This window comes from Phocoena phocoena, chromosome 2, assembly GCF_963924675.1.
Source record: "Phocoena phocoena chromosome 2, mPhoPho1.1, whole genome shotgun sequence".
NCBI lineage: Eukaryota > Metazoa > Chordata > Mammalia > Artiodactyla > Phocoenidae > Phocoena > Phocoena phocoena.
This window is the reverse complement of record NC_089220.1, coordinates 22889962-22912622: the sequence shown is the minus strand read 5'-3', so window position 1 is coordinate 22912622 and position 22661 is coordinate 22889962. Positions and strand designations below refer to the sequence as shown.

At 39.7% G+C, this 22661-nt stretch overlaps 1 protein-coding gene across 12 annotated transcripts in view; it reads left to right on the top strand.

Annotated features, from left to right (window-relative positions):
- Positions 1–22661, top strand: part of NRXN3 (neurexin 3) — a 1619945-nt gene that overhangs the window by 1533777 nt on the left and 63507 nt on the right. The window contains exon 18 of one of the 12 annotated variants that reach the window (XM_065871341.1): positions 16857–16885. The exons of the other annotated variants lie outside the window; for them this stretch is intronic. Coding sequence (XP_065727413.1) covers positions 16857–16885 — 29 coding nt within the window. The remainder of the gene's footprint in view (positions 1–16856; positions 16886–22661) is intronic. 12 annotated transcript variants of the gene reach the window in all.

Here is a 22661-nt window from a genome sequence, read left to right as displayed (position 1 = left end):
GATTTCCAGATCACTCTTATTCACCTTTTTCCTCCTCGACTTCCTTAAGGACAAAAAAGTATAAACTATATATGGTATCTCTAAACAAAAGTTCAGTTGCACTTATGTAATGTCCAACACTGTATCAGAAATCCAGAGAGAACCAGAGATAGAGTGGCCAAGTAGAAAGTGACATGAACTTTACACACTCAGTGTTGGAAGACATCTCAAAGGTACTTCAGTCCAACTACCAAAGCATTGTTCCAAACACTTTGTGCTTCTCAAGATTGGCTTTCTATCATAGGTTTCCCAGTTACAACTGCCCAGGGGAGCCATTTAAACTCCACGAGACTCAGCTTTCTCATCTATAAGAGGGAGAAATTGGACCCAATTATCTTTTAATCTTATTGGCCTTAATATCCTCTTATTCAGCTAGACATTTTCTGTATTTCAGAAATCTGCTCTTGGAGAAAGAGACATTGAGGGCAAAGAAAAGTAGGTGATAATGAGATTTTTAAAGTACTAGTAAAATTAAATGCTTTGAGGTTTGGCATAATGGTCCAGTAGTTTAGTTATTTGCATGAGTAAGAAGTTGAGGAGACCAATTGGCTCTTTCCAGGCAGAACTTCCTGTTATAACTGGGTAATAAACATACTTCTTACTTAATAAGAAGTAGCTAAAGCTTAAAGAGACCACTGCTAATACCCACAAGCAGCTGAATAACATGTCTTGATTATTGACATTTCACACTTCCACAGATCTTGTCTTTCAATATTGTCTTTCTTGTCTTTCAATATTCAGTATTACTTCCTTGCTATTTTTATGACAAAAAAGTCCAATTAAATGTAAACCTTATTTTCCTAAATGATTGCTTCTAGGGATATTCAGATTAAATAGAAAAACACTCTACATATATTTTTGTAAAGTCTCTTATTCAGAGCAATTACAAGGAGCTATCTTCTTTCAGTCTTATGAAGGAAAGCACATTCTTCCTAGAAGTCATATTTCCACTTGTATTGCCATAATCGCTTTATGATGTGACATTCAAAACAAAGACTTGAAGTCATATATGTAGTAAAGTATTTAATTTGGTAAATAATTTAGACCAGTACTTCAAAGTAAAAATTCAGTATTCCTGAAATAAAGTTTTAGCCCAAGCTTGGTCATAAAGTTATCACATAAACAATAAGGATTACTCTCAGGATGGAATATAATGTCTTGATTAGAAAGATGCACAAATGAAAGATTAATTTCATGGAAGAAAGGAAATCTGGGCTATTTGGCAATAGGAAATCAGATCAAAATATATTTGTTTGACATTCAAATAGGGTCACGTGGGTAGACAGGACCTGTCTTTACAAATATTTTCAGTCTCTGACATGAGAATGAGACTGGGGAAATGAATCCTATGTGTTACATGATTAAGATGCATATTGGAACTGAGGCAGGATGATATCTGAAGTTGGTATACTGGAAAGTTATCTTCTACATACAGCTTTCATATATATATGTATATATATATATATATATATATATATATATACATAAACACACACATATACTATAAATATATAAAATTTCAAATATTTCGGATATATATATAATTTTTTTTTAATTCCCTGATCTTGGTGCATCCACACACAAAATAGACGTGTCCAGTGGAAAAAAGGCAGGTTTGGTTTTTTTTGTTTTTGTTTTTGTTTTTATGGCTGTTGTTGGGTCTTCGTTTCTGTGCGAGGGCTTTCTCTAGTTGCGGCGAACGGGAGCCACTCTTCATCGCGGTGCGCGGGCCTCTCACTGTTGTGGCCTCTCTTGTTGCGGAGCACAAGCTCCAGACGCGCAGGCTCAGTAGTTGTGGCTCACGGGCCCAGTTGCTCCATGGCATGTGGGATCTTCCCAGGCCAGGGCTCGAACCTGTGTCCCCTGCATTGGCAGACAGATTCTCAACCACTGCGCCACCAGGGAAGCCCAAAAGGCAGTTTTTAATAGGGCAATAGTCAAGTGGGATTATATCCAACTGTGGGCCAGAAGGCATAGTACTTCTCAAAAAAGAAGCAAGTTGAGACAGACAAATAGATAAAGAAGATGTGGTACATATATACAATGGAATATTACTCAGCCATAAAAAGGAGTGAAATTGGGTCATTTGTAGAAACGTGGATGGATCTAGAGACTGTCATACAGAGTGAAGTAAGTCAGAAAGAGAAAAACAAATATTGTATATTAACACATATATGTGGAATCTAGAAAAATGGTACAGATGAACCGGTTTGCAGGGCAGAAATTGAGACACAGATGTAGAGAACAAACATATGGACCCCGGGGCCGGGGGAAGCAGCGGGAGGTGGGGGTGGTGGTGTGATGAATTGGGAGATTGGGATTGACATGTATACACTGTTGTGTATAAAATGGATAACTAATAAGAACCTGCTGTATAAAAAAATTTTTTTTAATTTAAATAAAAAGAAGCAAGGTGAGCTAAGTCCTCATAATAGTTACTAGTGTACAGTAGTAACTACTGGTAATAGTTAAATGTCCAAAGAACATTTAACCCATAGAAATAGTGCTAGTAACTAACTAAAGAAGAACCCCAAACTTCCCAAGGCAAATATCAGTTATATTCCTAGGTATTTGGAAGAATAATAATTATGATTTCTGATTCCACACCTTAGAGCATATATTTGAATAAGTTAAACTTTTTCTTTAAAAAAAACCTTTCTAAGAATTAACACAGCTTTTTGGCCTGAGGTATTTTCTTTGGAGTAAAGGAAAGTTAGAGAAAAAAAAAAAAAGTGTAAAGTGGGGGAGGAAGTAAGGAGAAAAAATATTAAAGCAGAGGATATGACTAAAAGAATTATTTCTCAAAAAGCAAGGGAGAGCTTAAAACAAAAGCAAATTTGCTTTAAAATGCCAAGAAAGAGCATTTACCCAAGGGTAAATCTCTCAGATCTTCCCTTTTGTTGGAGGAGTTTGCTTCCTCCCACTTCTGCTGACTTTTATCAGTTGCTATCAGCAGGAGAGCTACAAAGAGGCCATTGGCACACATTCTCTTCTGGGTTATCATGACTTGTCTTTCCTCACACTGACAAGGGGCACGTATCACAAATTAAAGCAGCACAGAGATATGTGTGGTCATGCCTGCAAAATCTTGGCTGGCAGCCAGGCATCCCCTTTGCCTCATTAGCCCGTGGCTTACATGTGTCCCACCATGGTCACTGAAGGTGGCCCCAGGACAGATGCACTTCATAATCATTCACTATAATTATGTAAATAGCAAATGAACTATATCCAACAGAAAAAAAACGTTATTGTCTTAGGAGGTGATGGTTGAGGAATGGGGAGTTGATATGGCCGAGAGAGAAAGGGAGAACCCTTTGGTGATACAGTAGAAGAGTGAGAGATAATGCAAAAAGAAAAAGGAGAAATATTAATATATTTTTATACAGTTAATATTTGTCTTTCATTGTTGTTGACCCCAGCTTTTGACTCACCAGTAACTAACTAGGAAACATATTGCCACCCAACAGACCTTCATTCACTGTGTTTCTGTATTTCAGTATCTCGTGAAGAGGCAGTGAACTTAATCCTCAGTTTAATACAATTATCCTTCATCATAGCTGTGTAGGAAGACTGTTCTTTTCCCAGATGTGACACAGATTGTTTGGCTGATAGATAAGAAATGCATTCTGTTGTCCTCAAAATACCTTTCTTATTAGACCGTGTGAGTTTGAGCAACAATGGGATGGATTTCATCTAAGTCTTAAACTTTAAAGTTTCTATAGAAGTTCATCTCACTAGAACTCTTCTCAATTGAGCAAATAGTATCGAGTTTTCTATCAAATAACTTATATTTGATTATATGTATTATTTAATGACTGAATCAACTGATACGCAAAAATAAAATATTTAACTCTTCATGTGGGCTAAAGGCCAGACCTTAAAAGGAAGAAGACCCTTATCAGACACTCCTCATGCCTTAAGAGGCTCTTTGAAGCCATAAACTTGAGAGCAACTTAAGCTCATTCCTGACTCTGATGCTGCATTTGACATGCGGCAGTCACTCCTGTGTGACTGTGTAAATTCACCGTGTCAGTAGTTTGCATCCTGAATTAATCTGTGTAAGGTTCCTGGGGGAATGCTGATTTCATATTGGAAACAAGGTTAGGCGGAAGCCTTGAAACTGCCTTTATGGAGTTCTGTAGCTCAGCACATTCTAATTGTCACTTCCACCATACTCTAGAGGATTCAGCCTGGTGACTTCATGAGACTAAATATTGGGAAAAAATTGCTAGCACTCCTAAATCAACCAGATTCTGCTAGTTTACTCCTTGCAAGAAGATTAGTGCATTAACTCTTTCCTGTCACTGATTGCATTAGAGTTGCACATAATCCGATTTGTGAAATGCTCCCTTGTATATGCAAATAGTTAGAAAGAAGAAAGTGTGCCCAGCCAGATGGAGTCCTGAGGAAGGAAGACTGCTTCAAATGTGAAGGTGGTGTGAGCTGGCTTATTCATGTGTGTGACAGTGAGCTTTCAGAATTTTCCTGGTCTCACCTAGTTCCCAAGTTAATAATTTTTTTCCTAAAGAAAAGGCCAAATTTCCAGGGCACTGAGTGTTCATACTCTGACGTCAGGTAGATGGAGTTCACATATTCATCACTTATTAGCTCTATTATCTTGATCCATTTATTTAGCTCCTCTGAGTCTCCATTTCTTCTTCATAAAAGGAGGGTTTGACACTAGAATGGCTATGCAGGATTGTTGTGAGGCTTAAACGTGGTAACCCTTCTTATTAATGTAGCACAGTGTCTGACACAAAGAAAGATCCAATGAGCAGCAGGGGCTATCTTTCCTATTCTGATCATCACCATTACACAAGACAGATGCAAAGTAATGGGATCGTTCAAACATTTTCATGCAGAAATTTAATGGGCGTGTGCTGAGTTGTGGGGTTATTTTTCTCAATTGTTTTTATAAACAATAAGCCACAGGCTGCATAAAAATAATGCCATGCATGATGGTATTGAGTTTAAAGGGAAGATGGCAGTCAGTAGGAAGTGAATTTGGATCCTTATTTCTATCTAAGTGCTTCACTTGCCTTGAACAATTCATTTAACTTTGTTCTACTTCATTTTGAAAATGATGAAATAATATGTAGCTATGTGTAGGAGTGGTACAATAAATTATTTCTAAAGTAAAAATTTAATGCTTTTGTAAAGGTGGTATTATTAAATAAGAGTTTGCCTTGTCCAATGATACTTAGCTTTTTTACTTCTGGAAAGAAGTTATTAGGTTCCTTTTTGTTGTTGTTGGGGTGGCGTTGTGGTCTTATCCTTAGTCCTCAAAGCACTGTTAAACATGGAACATCTGCCCCTCGTTTTCAACCTCATTCCTTCAAAACCAGCTGCCACCATGTTTATAATCTTTGTTTTCACCTAGTGAAACTGATGAAGGGAAGTGGAATCCATTGAGAAAAAGATTTTTGCTGGAGGGTGACTCAGCCTTCAAAAAGAAAATCAGCAGTGTGAAAGGGGAAAATGTTTAATCACTGAGAGCAATAATTACATTCTAAATATTGGCCCAGCTCATAAAGAGTGAAGAACTAAAAGAGAACGAGGGAGCTGCTTCGTTGTTCATCTTACATGATGCCTTTGTTTGCTGCTCTGGAATCGAGGCCTTGTCTGGGGAGGGAATCCACTACAGCTACGTTGAGAGTCACCTACTAAATGATGTTTCTTTCTTTCCAGTCTTCTAGACTCCATTCCTTCATCTCCTTCTGTGCTTTAAGCTAGGGAGCTGCCAGTTATACAGCACTTTCTTATATACTTCTCTGTTACCCTTATGCAGAGAACTCAGAATGGCATGGTGATGGGCAGTCTGCTCAGGAAGAGAACACTTAGCTCTTTGACTTTATCTAGGCCAAAAAGCATGGCATTAAAACATGCAAAGCCAACATCTACATAGACTGGTTCTCAAGGCAGGATTTATTCTACTTTATCTGCTCATTCCTTATATTATTTTGTTTTCTATTATGTCACCAATATTCTGAATGTTTTTATTACGCGTGTTGTAAATCAGTCCTACCCCCAACACACACACACACACACACACACACCCCCATACACACACACACGCACATACGCACACACATACACACGTGCATACTGCAAACATACCACAGAACTATTCAGTCAGTTAAGACCAATGATTTTTGCCTAATTCCTCGTAGCATTTCCACTTTATTATTTGTCAACTTGATTGGAACGTTCATGCTTTATCCTGCTGACATTTAGGCGTAAAATACCAGGTTATTTGTAGCTGGGTAGGAAGCTCAGCTTCAACCTATCAGACTGCGTTGCTGATCTATACAGTAGGAACCAAGAGAAAAGAACTACAGGTGAGCAAAATAAAGAGAAGACAAAAATGTCCCTAAGCATTTCTCTTGCAGCCTATCCAAATCCTGCAAACTCTCCCTTTACACCAAAATTCGGTTCTCAGCACCTTCAGACATACTCCCAGTTCTCTTTTAACAGAACAGCTTGTTTCCTTTTCTCTTTCTACTCTTTATTGAACCTTTATTGTATCCCAAGTGCTAAAGTGGACACTTTACGTTCCTCTGGCTCAGTCACCCTTGCAGTGATCCTACGTGGTGTGGTGCCACCCCATCGTGCAGCAGCTTCTGTGACACTGTGGGGGGAGAGGTACAGTGGACGTGCGCCTAGGAATGCCTCCATGATGCTCTGGTGTGACAGGTTACTCACTTCTTTGCTGCTTCCCTCATCAGACTATATCTCATTCATTTTATCTACAGCAAATAGCGTGCTACCAGGTAATTCAGTATCATCCATATAAATGAAGCCCTGCTTATAAATCATGAGAGGGCCATTCTGACTAGGGACTCACCCCCTCTGCAATAGGAGAACACAAGTTCAACATGACTGTTAGAAGTAACAAGGAAACTTCTACTACTTTTTACATTCCCTACTTTTATTTCAAAAAGTTTTATAAACTTCAAGTATTTAAAAACATCAGTGTTTAGATGGTCTTATACTTTGATTTCAATAATAACTGCACACACATGCATTGGCATGTAAAGGTGTTTCCAATACAGTGTTAAGTGGGGGAAAAAACATGGTTCCTAATAACATATATAGAGTAAACCAATTTTTGAACATATAGATGCATATTTGCATCTTTGTATCCAGACACATTTTTATTCTTCATTCATTCTTATTTAATCAATCCCCTGTTGTTAGATAATTGGGATATTTCTAATGCTTTATTATTATCATTATTAGAAAAAAAAAAAAAAGCCTGCATCGAATATCCTAGAACAGTCTCTCTGTGTGCTTGTCTAATTATTTTGTCAGGATAAAAGGACCCATATGTCCACTTCAGTGCAGCTATTTGGTGTGAACTGCCTCCCTGCCTCCAGGAAGGGGCTTTTCTCCTGGGAGGAGTGGCTGCCACATTATCTGGTGACTGGAGTAATATGAGTTCGTGTGACATGATTAACAAAGCATGCCAAAGGTCATCTGCATCTTATTTATCAATGAGTTATCTGACACCCCTGAGACACACTTAGCTTTTCAAAAAGCCCGTTCCTGAGCTAAATTCCTCTACTCAGATGCAGCAAAGGGCAAGTCTTCTCGTATCAAGATGATCACATCTAATCTGATACACGTGACAAATGGGCAGAAGGCCTTGTCAACTGAGTTCTGTGGGATTGGATTAAATTAGGCGGGGTGGGTGCGGGGGGGGGGGGGGTGGGGTGGGGGTGGGGGGGGGCGGACTCTTGCAATCAGGGACTTCAATGTGCTTCCGTAGGACTAGAATGGGACTAATGTTTTAAAATAAATTAAATTTATAGGAGTTTTTGAAATGAGGAACCTAAAACTGCGGAAGCTCTTTGCTGACTTTTTTGCTAGTCATATTGACTGTCTGGTCTCAGAAAGATCTCCTTAGGCCCCAGGCAAGCTGTTCCTGACCAGGACCCTCATGTTGAAATGAGTAGAGACTAATGCATGCTGACAGCAAACATTCCTAGAGGACCTACTATAGCCAGGCCATGTTATTTGCAGATGGTGAAGCTGTGCCATAAAGGATGAATAGGAGTTACCAGGCAGAGAGGAGGAAGGAGGGCATTGCTGGCAGAGGAAGCCATACACAAAATGCAGTGGGGAACCTACTCGATACATTTGGAATTGCAAATAGTCTGGCTTTGCTGGAGGTGGGTTATAAGGTGAGGATTAACAGGAAATGAGCTGATAGCATACCGGGAGGTGGCAGAGGATGGAGGCCTTGCAACTGCATGGCACTTATCACACTACCTGCTCACTTCGTTTTTTGATGAGCAATAAATGGGAACCTCAGTATGAATCGTTGTTCTCACCTATCAAAATCACTTCAGTGGCTTCCCATTGCTCTCAGGGAAGACTAAATTCTTAATGCAGCCTATGGGGCCCTGTACAATCTGTCCCCGTGTCTGTAGTCTCATCCTCACCAGGCCCACCTTCTTCCTTCCAACCCTACTCTCTGTGTTCCAGCCATATTGATTTTCCTTGAGTTTTGTGAATGGACTGAATTGCTGCCTCCTGAAAAAGGGCCTTTGCACATTCTGTGTGCTCTCCATGGAATCCTGCTTCCTCACTGACACTCTTGCGTATTTATTTCTTCTTACCCTTCAGGTCTCAGCCCAATTATTTTTGATTCAAGAAATGCATCCCTGAGTTCCCTCATTGGATCTAACTTCCCACTTAATGTTCTGATAACAGCATGTATTTTTCTTTCACAGTACTATAGGAGGAGTAATTGTCTATGGTATATTGGTATAATTGTTTGATCAGTGTTGGTTTCCTCCTAATAAGTAACATCACCATCAGTACTATCATCATTAAATCGGCCAGCATCAGTTAGGGTGTTTACCATATGCCTCACACTGTTCTAAGCATTTTATATGTATTAACTCATTCAGTTCCCAGAACAGTCCCCATTGTACAAATGATAAAACTGAGGGAGAGAAAAGTTAAATAACTCCCCAAAGTTACACAGCTAGTAGGTGATGAAGTTGGAATTTGAACCCAGGCAGACTGGATCCATACTCTTCACCACTGTGTTTCTGCTGACTTGTAAGTTCCAGTCATAACACATAGTGATTGCTCAATTAATATTTATTGAAAATATGAATGGATAAGTAAATTAATTAATACAAACTCCATACATGCCCAACTCTCAATTGGGGGCAATTGGGCATGACAGAAAAGAGCCATGATAGACACTTCATTGGCAGGAATACATTCTGGAGAAGATTCGGAAAAGAGGAACCCTGAAGTACTTTATGTGATTTGTGATGAAAAATCTTACAAGGTGTTAACCAAAGAGATTAATTCTGTGGTTTACATGTCCATCATCATGACCTTTCCCAATATTGACTTTTGGGTTTGTTCAGTGTCTATAATCCTATAGGCTGGCATTTATAATCTTGAGTGATTACGCTGTATCTGCAAAGGCTTTGCTATACGTTAAACATCCCTTGGAAACTTTGAAATACAGAGAGCAAGTCAATGGTAATATTATCCAGGCTCTGCCAGTCTGTGGTTATCTTGCTTACGCAAAGGCAAATTAATTTCCTCTTTCTCATCTCTGTACAATAAGTACTTTATGGCTTTGTGTTTTCATGCACTGAGATTTTCCCCCTGCATCAGAGAAACCTCCACCTAAAAAGAGGTGGAACAATGACTGAAACTAGTTCTAGGACCTTAGACGCTGGATTATTATCTGAAACCCACGGTCAGACCATGGAGCTTCCTTTGCGTTACCAGACTCTAATAGAGCAAATTCAGTCTCCTCATGGACTTACTTTCACATGCCCTTTGCTGAAAGTTCAGATGGAAAAATCTGCCCACATTGTTATTATCTCTATGTAAATAATTGTGTGCTTGTGGTTTCTCTATATTAGATGTTATTCCATTATCAGTTGCATTCACGTAGTCCTAACTAGATGACTGATGCTTTTATTTTACTACATAGTCTCTGCTCTCTGAATTTGTTATAGGAAAAAGGAGGGCAATATGTAAGGGAAGCATTTGGTGATGTGGGAAGGGTGGTTTGTGACTCACAATATTGGGGTGGAGGGGGCAGGAAATGAGTTAAATATGTAGTACAGTAAGTTAGTTTGCTTTTCCCAACATTGAAATTATTGAGTGGGGTGGTGACTTAGGTACTTGATTTCTCTACTCTTGGATTTACTAGTCAAGAAGGAATATAGTATAAGGAGCAAGGCAGTGTTGGTCTGGGGTAGTAGTGCAGTGTATAATTCTGTGACTATGTCAAAACCAAGTCAGATTTACATTTAGCTGGCTTTTGTATAGGCTTGTGCATAGTACTGTTTTGTGTCAAATATCACTACAGGATGTTTAATACATAAAACCATGAAATTAGTGTTTATATATTTTGGTACTCGTGCCAGAGTTGAATGTTTTACCTGATGGAGGAAGGGGAGATTGTGACTCTAGGGATAACTTTTAGACGGTCTGGACAACCTCCACAAACAAATCAAACCCAGGGTCAATTCAGTCATAATTATATGCAGTCATCCAATTTCAATTTAGGGTAGTAGGATGTGGATTTGGGGGTGATTCTTAGTGTCAGATAAGGGTTGGATTATTTATAGGGGAAGCTATTCAGTATAAGATGGGTAAGACTAAATTCAAAGTTCTTCCCAGAGAATAAGGTTATGTTACTGAACCAAACTTGGGTCCACTCACCCACAGAACAGCAAAACCAGTTTACTAACACCAGGTTGTGGTGAAGGAAAGTACAGCACTTATTGCAGGTCACCAAGCAAGGAGCACGGGTAGCTCATGCTCAAAAGATTTGAACTCCCTGATGGCTTTCAAGGAAGAGTTTTTTAAAGGTAACATTTGGTGTAAGGGTTGTAGGGGACATGACTTTCTTCTGAGTGGTTGGTGGCGAGGTAACGGGATGGTTTTTTGGGAATCTTAATCATCAACCTTCTGGTTCCAGCTAGTCTGGGGTCTAGTGCTTGTGCTCAGCATGTAGTCACATCATCCACCTGGGTGGGGGGCTTAGTTCCTGTAGAACAACTCAAACACATGTGTCATATGGTTACATATATCCCTTGAGGAGGAACTAGGACTCTGTTTTATTGCTTCACTATTGTTTCATGATTGCTTTTCCTTTGTTTCTGCATTCCCTCACTTCCCTAATTAGTAACTGCTTGGTATGTGCTTTGGAATTCAGAGAAGGCCTAGGAGACAAAAGCCTCTTTCTACAAATCGGGGACACAGAGGGCCTTTTGTACCTGGGAGGGCCCTGCAGGGTCCTGCTCTGTTTCAGTTCCACCTTTCCTTTGACACTCCTCAATCCTGAGGGGAACAGGGGTGGGACCAGAAAGAGAAGAAAGTTTTGGATAGAGAGGTTAATCATGAACTTGGCAGAGGAACTCGGGTTTAGAGGGACTCATTTTCAGTTACTATGGATGCAATCAAAAAGCTAGACAAGTCCCTGGACTGGAGGACTGGGCTCTAAGTGAGATAATCCAGAAGCAGAATCCAGTAGGAATTGAATGAGTAGGCCAAGTTCACACGTCAGCTGGACTTCAGAGTTTGAGTTTCAGATGTCCACCTGACTACTCCAGGTTGGAATGGAGGAGACGATGGGGGGTAGAAGGGTATAAATGAAGGGGCAGTTGGGCGCCAACAGACCACGTAGACATTCTAGCCAACTCTGTAAAGGGTAAGAGCCTCAGTAGAAAAGATAAGTTTGGAGGTTCTGTCTGGCTCTAGGTACATTGATTCGGTATATAAGGTAGCCATAGATTAGACTATTTCCAAATTTTAATTACTGATCAGCAGAGAGCAAACAGTTTACTCTCATCACATACTTTAGAGCTGGCTGTGCTAAGTCAGCGCTGCAGCCCAAAGTCCCAGTACAGAGCCTACCAATCACACAAAGCTTCATAAATGGTTAAGCGATGAATGTGAGTGGATGAATAAATAAGCAAAGTGTTGGGATGGATGGCCTGGGACGGTGGCAGATAAGGACTGACATCATCCTTCAGGGACCAGCTCAGAATGCCACGTTTTCACTACAGCTTTCACATAGAGTTAATTATTCCTCTCCTCTATTCCTATGGTGATTTATTTATTCTACCTTAATGGCAATTATGAGTCATATTGTAATTACATTCCACCGGTCCCTCTCCCTCCTTGACTATGAAATCCTTGACCGTGGGGATTTTTGGTTTGCATCTGTACTGCTACACATAGTATCTGGCACAGACTAGGCACTCAATAAACGTTTATCAAGTTGAGTCTAAAGTTTCTAATATACCAGTGTGGTTTCTGAGCCATGCTTTATTCACTAAAATAAGATCACAGAGCTTTGTGATCATGTGACAGTCACATTGCAAAATCAGAGCAGTAACCTCTCCAGTATCAGTATTTTTTTTCCCCCTTCCTTCAGATTCTCTCTGGGTATAATTATTTCTTCCTTTGCCTCCTGGAAATTATATATTGGCGGAGGTTGTTAATATGTGCTGTTTCAGATTTCCCCATAGTTCATGCACTTCTCTGATGAAAAGAAACGAGCTGTCTATGGAATTATTCAGCATTAAGGGACCTTCTGCACTGACACAGATGCTAGAACCACACTGAGAAAACAAAGAATGTGCCCAGAGGCTTAGAGGGACAGGGCAAGAAAAGCATGAAGGGCATGAAGAATGGGGCTCCTCCTCTCTTCTTCCCTGCACTGGGGGCCCCAGAAGTGGCATCACTTTGTACTCCAGTAGTGACATTTTAATTTATAAGCTAAGAATGCACTGATCACCAACTGCAAAAATTGATTTGGTTATTCATCTGACTCAGCTCATGTCAGAGTTTGAAAATAATTATGATAGTGGAGCTGATAGGCAATTACATTTTTGTTCTCTCGCTCTCCAGCTCCTTCCCCCCACCCCCATCCCTTTACCCTTAAGATTATTCTTGTGGGAAGGCAACAGAGGCACAGGACAAGGGAGTAGCTTTTGGAGGAGTGGAATATGGACTCCTACAGCACAGACTATAATAAATAGCATATTGTCTTATCTAGTCCCTTATCTTAATCAAATTTCTTAGCCTCCTATGTAAGATGCAGATGAAAACCAGATGAAAGATGCAGACCCTTTTGTCCCCTTCTTGAAAGTATGAAATAGGAAAAGCACATGCACTGCAAGGCAGATACTGTACCTGGACTCAAGGTGTCTTTACTATATCTATAGATATGGGGTGTCTTTTAAAAAAGATTTTCTCTAAACCATAATGCACAAGGGAGCCTGGGGTAAGAAGAGATTTAGGCAACATCTGTGTTGGGAAACAGGTTCCATGGGAGATTGAAAATAACCCTTGAAATAGTCATATAAGGAACAGAATAAAGGATTAGAATAAAGAAAGAAGAGTTTTTGCTAGAAGCAATACCTAGCATGTAAACCTAAAATAATGTGGAATATAGAGTTTAAGAGTACATCACAAGGCAAAAAATTACTTTTTAGATGGATTAAGAGACTGATAGATGAATATGGATTTCTTGATCTATTTCTATTTTAAAGGATATTTATTTGTAAACACTAGAAAATGCAATGCTTTTGACCCAGGAGATTGGCTTTTCTGGTCCAAAGCTAGTGAAATCAAAAGTTGGAGGGTGGGGGGTCTACTCAGTCCAGAAAATATTGGGATATCTATATTATTGAAAATGGCTTTTTTCTCGACAATATAAGGAAAACTTTAAACACTCTACCAAAGTTGAAAGTTTAGAATCACATCTCTCTTCTCAGGGAACTTGCGGCTTAACAATTCAGTATGACTACCTCAAAATTTAAAACAAATGAGAACTTCCCTCAAAAACATCCCCCCAAGGATCCAGGCTTTTCTGTACACTCTCTAACTTCTCTGTAAACCTCCTTTCTACCGCCTGGCCCACTGCAATTTGACACACACACCTTTGGAATGAGTGTCCTGCACATAGTAAATGTGTCAGATAAGGTTGACTGAATTGATGCCGGAGTGGTGATGTGGAACACGCCTTTGGCTTGAAACTCTACTAGCCAGCAGGGAAATGTCAGGGAATAAACTAGACAAACCTGAAATAAATATTTCAACTGCAGTTTATATTACTCACATTAAACAATGGAGAAGTATTTTGCTCTGTTATTTGTAGATCATGTATAAAGGCCTTTCCAAGAAAAGAAAATAGATGTGTGGGCTCTTGGATCTATAGAGTCAACGCGTACCCTTGGGTCGTCTAGTTCAAAATACAAAAGCAATTGTTTGGACATTTTGGTTTAGTTATATTACTTTATATCTGAGCCTCTTTAATTCCACGTCACTCTCTTAGATTTGCTCAGAGTTTAAAGCCCCTTTACTCGTTTCTTGCCCTTCTTACCCTGTCTCTGGCCACAGATTATGGTTAAGAGAAGGACTTTAGAATCAGACAGATCTGGGTCAGAATTGTAGCTTTGCTACTTACTACCTGCATTCTTGAGCTCTCTGAACCTCAGTTTCCTCCTCTGCAAAACAGAAATGGCGAAGCTCACTTCACAAGGTGTTTGAAAGAATTAAATAGAATAGAATGGAAAAACTTCTTAGCACAGTGCTTGGCACACAGTAAGTGCTTAATAAATGGTGTAAAATTTGTATTGATTTGTTACTATGGTAGCTTTAACTAAATTTACTCTGCTACCCTACTTTCTGAGTAGAGACTTTAGCTTGTCTCTGGTTCTTTGGGACCATCAGGTTCTCTTCTGTTTGGAACTTCTCTTCTCTTCTCTTTGGGGCTTTTGTTTTAAAAGCACGTAATCTTCTGCAGCCACATCCTCTACCATCACAGCAGATAACTAAAAACCTTCTTCCTTTGGACTCAGAGTCCTTTTTTGGCCTTTAAACACACCAGCTTTCTAGGCACTCTCTCTGCCACTTATCCCATTAACTCTCACCGTAAATTTTCAGGCAAGCTTCCCTGTTATACTCACGCATCATTCCTGCAGCTCTCGGTCTCATCCAGAGATGCTGGTCTAGAGTAGACTGGAGTATCTCTGTCTGAACTCTTTTCTTAGTCAGGCAACACTATGTGCAACATACTGGGCCTCCATAATTTCAATACGATCCCTCTTTGTAACACCTACCTAAGGGGGTCCACAATTCTATACTCCTACTTCCAAAACATGTAGACTAACGTTTCCTCTTATACTTCTAGCCTTTGAGGGAAAGCCATACAATTCACACTTTTTGAGGAGGTAATTTATTTCTTTGTTATCTCTCTGCTATGCATTTTGAGATAGCTACCTATCCTCTATACCTCTTAGTTTATATGCCAGCTTTAAACCTATAGGGATTTATTATTTAATAATTACAAAACCTTTACCATGTGTATTAGGCTGGATCCAATACAATCTCAACGTGGAATACTCAAGAGATGGAAAGTTCCATCTTACAAATATCCTGGTCAACAGAAAACCCTTTGTTAAAATGTTCCTGATGCAAATATCTCTAGTGTGTACCTTTCATCTTTTCTATCTTAGAAAACTACCGTTAATGTCACGTGACTTCAGTTCAGGATCTGTCATGCCTAGGGGTCATTTCAATGCCCCAAAATGTGGAAATGTAGTCAATTGAGCTTCATCTGTATCACCTACTATCTTACAAAACCCTGTGGAGAATATTTCTTTTATCAAATCTCTGGCATTACCTTAATCTTTGTGCAAGATGCATCTCTCTCTTTAAATCTAAGCACATTGAAACTTCTGGTTCAAAAGATAAATTTGGGGGCTTCCCTGGTGGCGCAGTGGTTGAGAGTCCGCCTGCCGATGCAGGGGACACGGGTTCGTGCCCCGGTCTGGGAGGATCCCACGTGCCGCGGAGCGGCTGGGCCCGTGAGCCATGGCCGCTGGGCCTGCGCGTCCGGAGCCTGTCCTCCGCAACGGGAGAGGCCACAGCAGTGAGAGGCCCGCGTAACGCATAAAAAAAAAAAAAAAAAAAAAAAAACAAAAGATAAATTTGTTTATTTGTTTTTAAGTAATTGATGAAACACTTAAAACTAAATAAAGGTCTGCTTCTAATTTGTAAAATTAACTCTGTTCCTTTAGGTGTTAACATAGTTTTGTATTGTTAGATGCTAAAAAGTTATTTCTTGTTGATATATTTCTTGTTATATTTCTTGTGCTTTCTTGTTATTTCAAGTTGATTCTTGTTATTCATTTTTTCTACCTACCCATTTATCTTTTTAATTCCTGATCACTAGCCAAACTACATACCATAGATTGGCTGATCCAATTCAAATGCCTTGGCTGTATTTTAGGAAAGAAAAATTCATTTTGTGAAAAATAGGTTTGAGGTTGAGAAATTAGTGGTGGTGTGATACAGGAAAAAGAGTAGGATCAAAATGCATAGTAATGCGTATGATATGCTGAAGGGTACAAGGAGCCAGGGAAGATAGTGAGCTGACACCTGTCCCCACCCAGTAGCATCCAGTTTTAGCATTCACTCCTTCATTCACGCTCCCTGGAAGTGGGCAGGCAAGAAGAATTCATGTCATGTTCTCAATTCTTCTCTGGACCCCAGGGTTGCAGCTCTCAGATCTTCTGTCTCATCATGGGATTCTAAGGATTCCAGAAAGAGCTATGCTTCACTTGATCCAGTTCTCTTTTTCAGTCTGGAGCTGGGGCACAGTGGAATTCAGTAAGGGCTAACACCCACTGGCAGTTTGCATGACGCAAGGTACAAACTGAACCCACTGCTGTGGGCACAGCTTTCCATACAAATCAAATCCCCACTCCCCTACATCACCACCAAAGCTAACGTTTAATTGCTAACGTTGCTTAAAGGTCCAAAAACATTCTTTCCTTTTACTGAGGTTCCTCGTCGAAATGTTTTTACTTCACTATCCCCTGGATGCGAAGGTGGTGGAGAAAAAGGCTTCTTAAGCGTTCTACAGAGTTTTCGTTTGCGCCGCCTCACGCGATTTGAGTAGTGAGATCTGTATCTTACCTTCCCGGCTGAAGAGTCCTGCAGCACATGTTCACTGCATATGAACAAACCCGCCTCATTCATAACCACTACTAGCTGACAACCTTTGGACTCCTTCCACAGCTTGAAAACTCTTCTATCCCTTGAAAGCATCATGCACTGTGCCACATTATTCTGTGTTTTTATTTCCAAAAAGGACGTATTTTAAACAGATTGTCACTTAAAGGGAAAGCTCACGGAAGCTTTAACAAGTGGCCTAAAATTTAGAAGATATTAAATACTCCTTTCTCTTTTCTGTGGTAGCCATGAGCCAGACTCACGTCCACTAACCATAAGTCTGTTACTTCTCCCCACAGTGTCATGGAGCGAAAATAGTAAATGGAACCCAGGAGACATGGGTTTGGTCCCATCTGTGTCACAACGAAGAGTGTGACTTATGACTAGCTATCACGGGACTGTGCGTAATATAGAAAGGGTATTCTGAGAATGAAACCCCTATACAAATGAAAAGTGTGATTATCACAATCCTTTGAAGATTTTTAGAACAATTTCACTCTTCTGATGGGGCTAGTGTGTGGAATAGCATGATAGATGATGTTCATTTTGCTTATTCCAGCATACATTGAAATCTTTGGGGGCATTATAGCTCTAAAATCTGAATCAATAATGATTGTCTGGAAACCATTAGCCAACAGTATTACTGTTTCCAAGGTATTGCCTAGGAGTGCCAAAGAGCTGACTGTAATAGATAACTTATATACAATTACAACATATAGAAAAGAAAGAAATTGAATTCAATTAAACCTGGAGGGAGAAGCCCATAAGATGTAATCTGATTTAGAATTTTATTTTTTCCTGAGATTTATTCTGTCATATAGTAGGACACCAGTAGATCTACCGTGAGCCAAAGAGGTAAGTGTTACGGCCACATGTACAGGACAGCACTTCTATTCTGCAGCTCCTCCTTGAAGTGTCCCTTTTAAGTCTCCGTGTGGTGTCCGATGTTCACTCTCTCACACATGGGGGAGGTGAGGGGATTTGTCTCCTCCAGTCAAGGTCTCTCTGCTGAGAATTGCAACAAGTGGACACATTGCCACTTGCCTATCTTTCAGAAAAATGACTGCTGTGATAGCACAGAGGTCCCGAGAGCTTTGCCTTGATGGAAGTGTGTTTTTAATGATATGATTTTGGTACCCAGCCCTCTGTGGATGGCTTGGCATATGTCTTGTTATATTTAAACAGCACTGACTGATAAAGTGGCCGTTAATTGGCAGTGAGTGACTGGGCTGCAGGTCTTTGTTACCCAGCCTTTCAGCTGACTGATCATTAACTAGAAGGAAATGTTTGACCCAGAAAGTCGTTACTGTTATTAAGTGAGAAAAGAAATTAAAATGCTCCAAATTGCTTTTTTATGAATCAGATGAGGATTTAAAAAAAAAAAAAACAACAGAAAAAAAAAGAAAGAAAGAGAAAAGACAGCTTGTGTTACAATGCAGCCAACATCTGTTTACAGCCCCCCTCTTTTCCTGCCTCTTGAAGACCAAATGGTCATGTTTATGGGGGCAGGGATATATTTCCAAAATCCCACTGCTTCATCATCTAGAACCTCACTACTTCGACATTTCAAATCAGAAATTTCAAAAAATCCTTCAATCTTTTCCAGAGAACGCAGTTGCTAAAATTTTTAAAGGAAATCATTTTGTCTGGATGCCATGCACTTTCTTAAACAGGCTTTGAGTAATTTTTTTCTAAATGAAAATGTGACTAAAAGCAGTATGATTGCACACATCTTATTATATAAAATTGTAATAGTATTGTGTATGTGTTTAGAATTAACTTTTTTCATAAGCCATTTGTGTTGTATTGAATTTTGCTGTAAGCCTTAGCACCCACCTTGTGAGAGAAGTGTGAATTCTGATGGGTCTTCTTGACTCATTCTGTGACCTTTGCACTTTGCCTCTCCCGTAATCTCCTCATCGCCCTTCTAATGTAAAAAGAAAATAAAAATGGTCTGATGGGGTGCTGTGAGCCTTGGCAATTAAAACTTCACATGAAAACTGTCTCCTGAGAGAAAATATTGCTCTCCCTTTTAATAAAAAAATACAATTAAGCCCTCCCTCAAACCTCTTGCCTTCAAATGTATTAATATCTTATGTAAAATATGGAAATGGATTCTTGTTTAGTTGAAAAACACCAAAGCAAGTGCAAAAGAACATTTCTACCCATAAATTGCTTTATGAATATTAAATATTCCCCACATTGGCTCTGACTAATAAAAAAAAGAAAATGGAAAGTGTGGTGTGCTCTGTGCTTATTACCGTGTTGATTTAGTCCTGGGTGCAGTTCTAGGCCCTTAGCATTATTGCCTTTTCTCTCTTGGTTGCACAATGCATTGTTTTGGAAATGCCAGTGTTTTACCTACAGGGCTGGGATTCATGGACTTAGCTTTTACCTCTGAAGACTGGAGAAAACAATTGAGTTGTTTGGAAATCTCTTTCAATTAGGTTTCAAAGGTACTGGGTTTATTTTTGCACATCTTTTTTTTTTTTTTCCTTCCAGAGATTAGGACTGGACTTTAGAAGACTCTTTTAGCTACTTTAAAAAAAGAAATGTATCCCTGTATCAAATAGGACTAAAGGAAATGTGCTGCAGTGTTTGAAGGCAAGCACATCTGATCTCCAAAGAATCAGAAAATCTCTTCTCTAGTTGTATTTGTAGATACTTTTTGTTATGTTGCCTTTTTTTTTTTTTTTTTAAACAGGTAAAGCTCAAATGAGCACAGCATGGTCCAGATGGTGTTTAAAGTTGCCCAAGTTTCTTTTATGTAACTTTCTCCTCGAAAGTGTGTTCCAGCTGGGAATCTATTGGGCTGTTAAAACTAACTTTGTTCCTTTTATGTTTCTGTTACACACACACACACACACACACACACATATACAGACCCACACACAGGTGTGAACATGGCCATTCCAAACGTATGGCGTTTCATCACATCCAAGGGGGCTGAAAAGAACTCTGCAGGGCTTTATTAACTGTCTCTCAGGCTAAACATTTTATTCAGTCGGAAGACAGAAGAACTCTGCAGGATGATTTTCAAAACAGAGGGTAGAATTCTTACCTACAGACAGGAATTCTTTGTAAGGTGCCCACCTTCTCACAGGGGCCTTACTTAAGAAGAGGTGGAAACAGGCATTCCATTCATCTCTGAAGTGTATACAGTGATGTCCTCATTCAGCTGTGTCCGCAGCAGTGAAAATTAGCTTGGTGTAACAGTTTCTTTAAATGCCTGGAACATACATTTCTTCTGAAATTAAACAAATAACATGTGCTAGCATTTGTGTAAAAAGATCACTTTGCCAGTGCACCGTTAGTGTATATTTGATTTGGTTTGTTTGTCAAGAAACAGGTGGGTTTCCCTGGAGTCCCCTGGTTCCACTACCCACCTTTTTCATATTTACCCTGTGCTCCAACCAAACCAAAGCAATCTCTTATTCCCATCCCTTCCTTTCTACTTTCCTGCTGCTATGCATTGATTTGTGCCATTCGCCTGGACGGTCTATTCCCACCTCTGCCCATTAATATCCTATTATCCTGTCAAAGCCAAACCCAAAGACCAACATCTCCATGAATTCCTCTCTGCCATTCCAGCCAGCATTTATTACTCGCCCCTCAGAGCCCTTTTTCTTTCTTTTTACTATTATTTAAGGATATTTATCCCAGACACTTAACCACTTTATTATAAGCTTCTTGAAGACTGAAGTCACTTCAGATGTCTTTTTGTTTCCCTCAAAGTGTTAACCAGAAAAGAGCTGTTGAATGAGTGAATGGTGAGAGAACCTCCCAGGCACAGCTGGGAATACCCTTGGATATCACTGCGCAGAATTTTTCTCAATCCAAAGGCATTGGTTCCTAGACAAATTCAGTGCATCACCTTGGCATCCTAAGCGTCATCTGCTAAACAATCTAGTTAACGCTGTTAAAAATTATTGAAACACTTTGGTACTACTTGGTAAACAGCCACTACCTCAAGACCCCAGATGACCTCTACTTCGCCACCCGCATCCCTCCCAGCAGGACTCTCTTCTGCCCACACCACAAAGCAGATGGAGGCCTGGGGCAGCCGAAGCTCCAGAGCTATGGCCACTGTCTGTTCTGATGGATTAGTTCTCCTGCTGCACTCATTGTTAAATACTGACAGTTAAATTTAATATTACCCCTGCCAATATTGTTATAACCAGTGTGACACCCACAGAAGACATTTAAAGGCACATATTGTTTACGGAGTTATGTCTAATCTTCATTTCAGCAGAGAAGAAATGAGTGCTCTGAATAAGGACTGGGGATCCTTGAGCATTTTCCCAGTTTGGCTACAAAAGTTAATGAAATTGGGGCCCAAGCTTAAAATACAGCTAGAGCTATAGATATATCCTATGATATAAATATAGAGATAAACTTGTTTCATTGAGGAGTAACTAGGGAATTAGATTCCATTTGGACCTCTAGGTGGTGAACAATTGGAAGCGTATTAAAACTATTTTAAATACAAGCATTTATTGCTTTTGCCTATAAGATACCACTTATGTGGGAAAGAGTCCAGTCCAGTGCGTTCCTGGGTATACAGCCTATGAAGATATTTAAAACCTAAACTGTATTTATTCTGCATTTAAAGATGTTTAGAGACTGCCTTGTGTGTTAATGTGTGCTCTGCGACTAGCACTGCTTAAATGCTCTCGCCCTGCACGCATTGATGTGCACATGGAGGGGAAGGAGAGCAAGGAATGAGAAACTGTGCTAACTGCTCAATGTTCAAGTAAGATTTATCTAAGAAAGAACAGTCTGGTGCATTAAGGTGAATATTCAAAGACAGATTTTTATCTTAATGGACTCAGAGGTACTTACAACCAGCACAATTGCTGCAGTCATTTTACAAGGCATTTATTCCGAGCGATTACGCTTACTCTTTCTTTCATATAAAGAATTCTACTTAACGGTTTAAGTGACACCAGGACTAGTGTGGCCAGAGAACCATAGCTTGGTTTTTTTTCTGGGCTCTGCTCAGCCAATCCTATTTGGAATGATAAGAAGCAAGACCCAAATCTCTTTGGGGGGCACTTGTTGGACTTTTTGCAAAACCTGGTCTATTAAAATTTTAAGCTGTCCCAATTTCCAGAATATTACATGATATTTGACTTACTTTAAACCTATAGTCCTTCAAATAAGGAATTGACTCCCTGGGACATAGTTGTACGATTGCAAGATGAATCGTTTATGGGTTTGTCTGGACCAATGAGACATTTTGTATCTTGAAAGCCAATATACTCTTCCAGAGCAACCCCTGTTATTGACAAACAACTTATAAAGGTATTCCTGCCCCTGACACTTCCAAAGGTCAGAATTAATGATAATTTGACAAGGATGGGGAGTAGTTCCCTCCTCCAACCCTATTCCTCTTTTCAAACATGACTCCTGGCTTGCCCAATTCTGCTTAAATCAACACACATTCCCTGAGCATCTCCTGTCCATTTAAATATCTGTTGTGCACCTAAGCTCTCGTCCAGCGCTGTAATAGTCCTGTGGGTGATTTCAAACCAATAATAAATAATGTCATAATATTAACAACACATCACAAAACAGTACCATCTCTGAGTCACTGATATCCATTT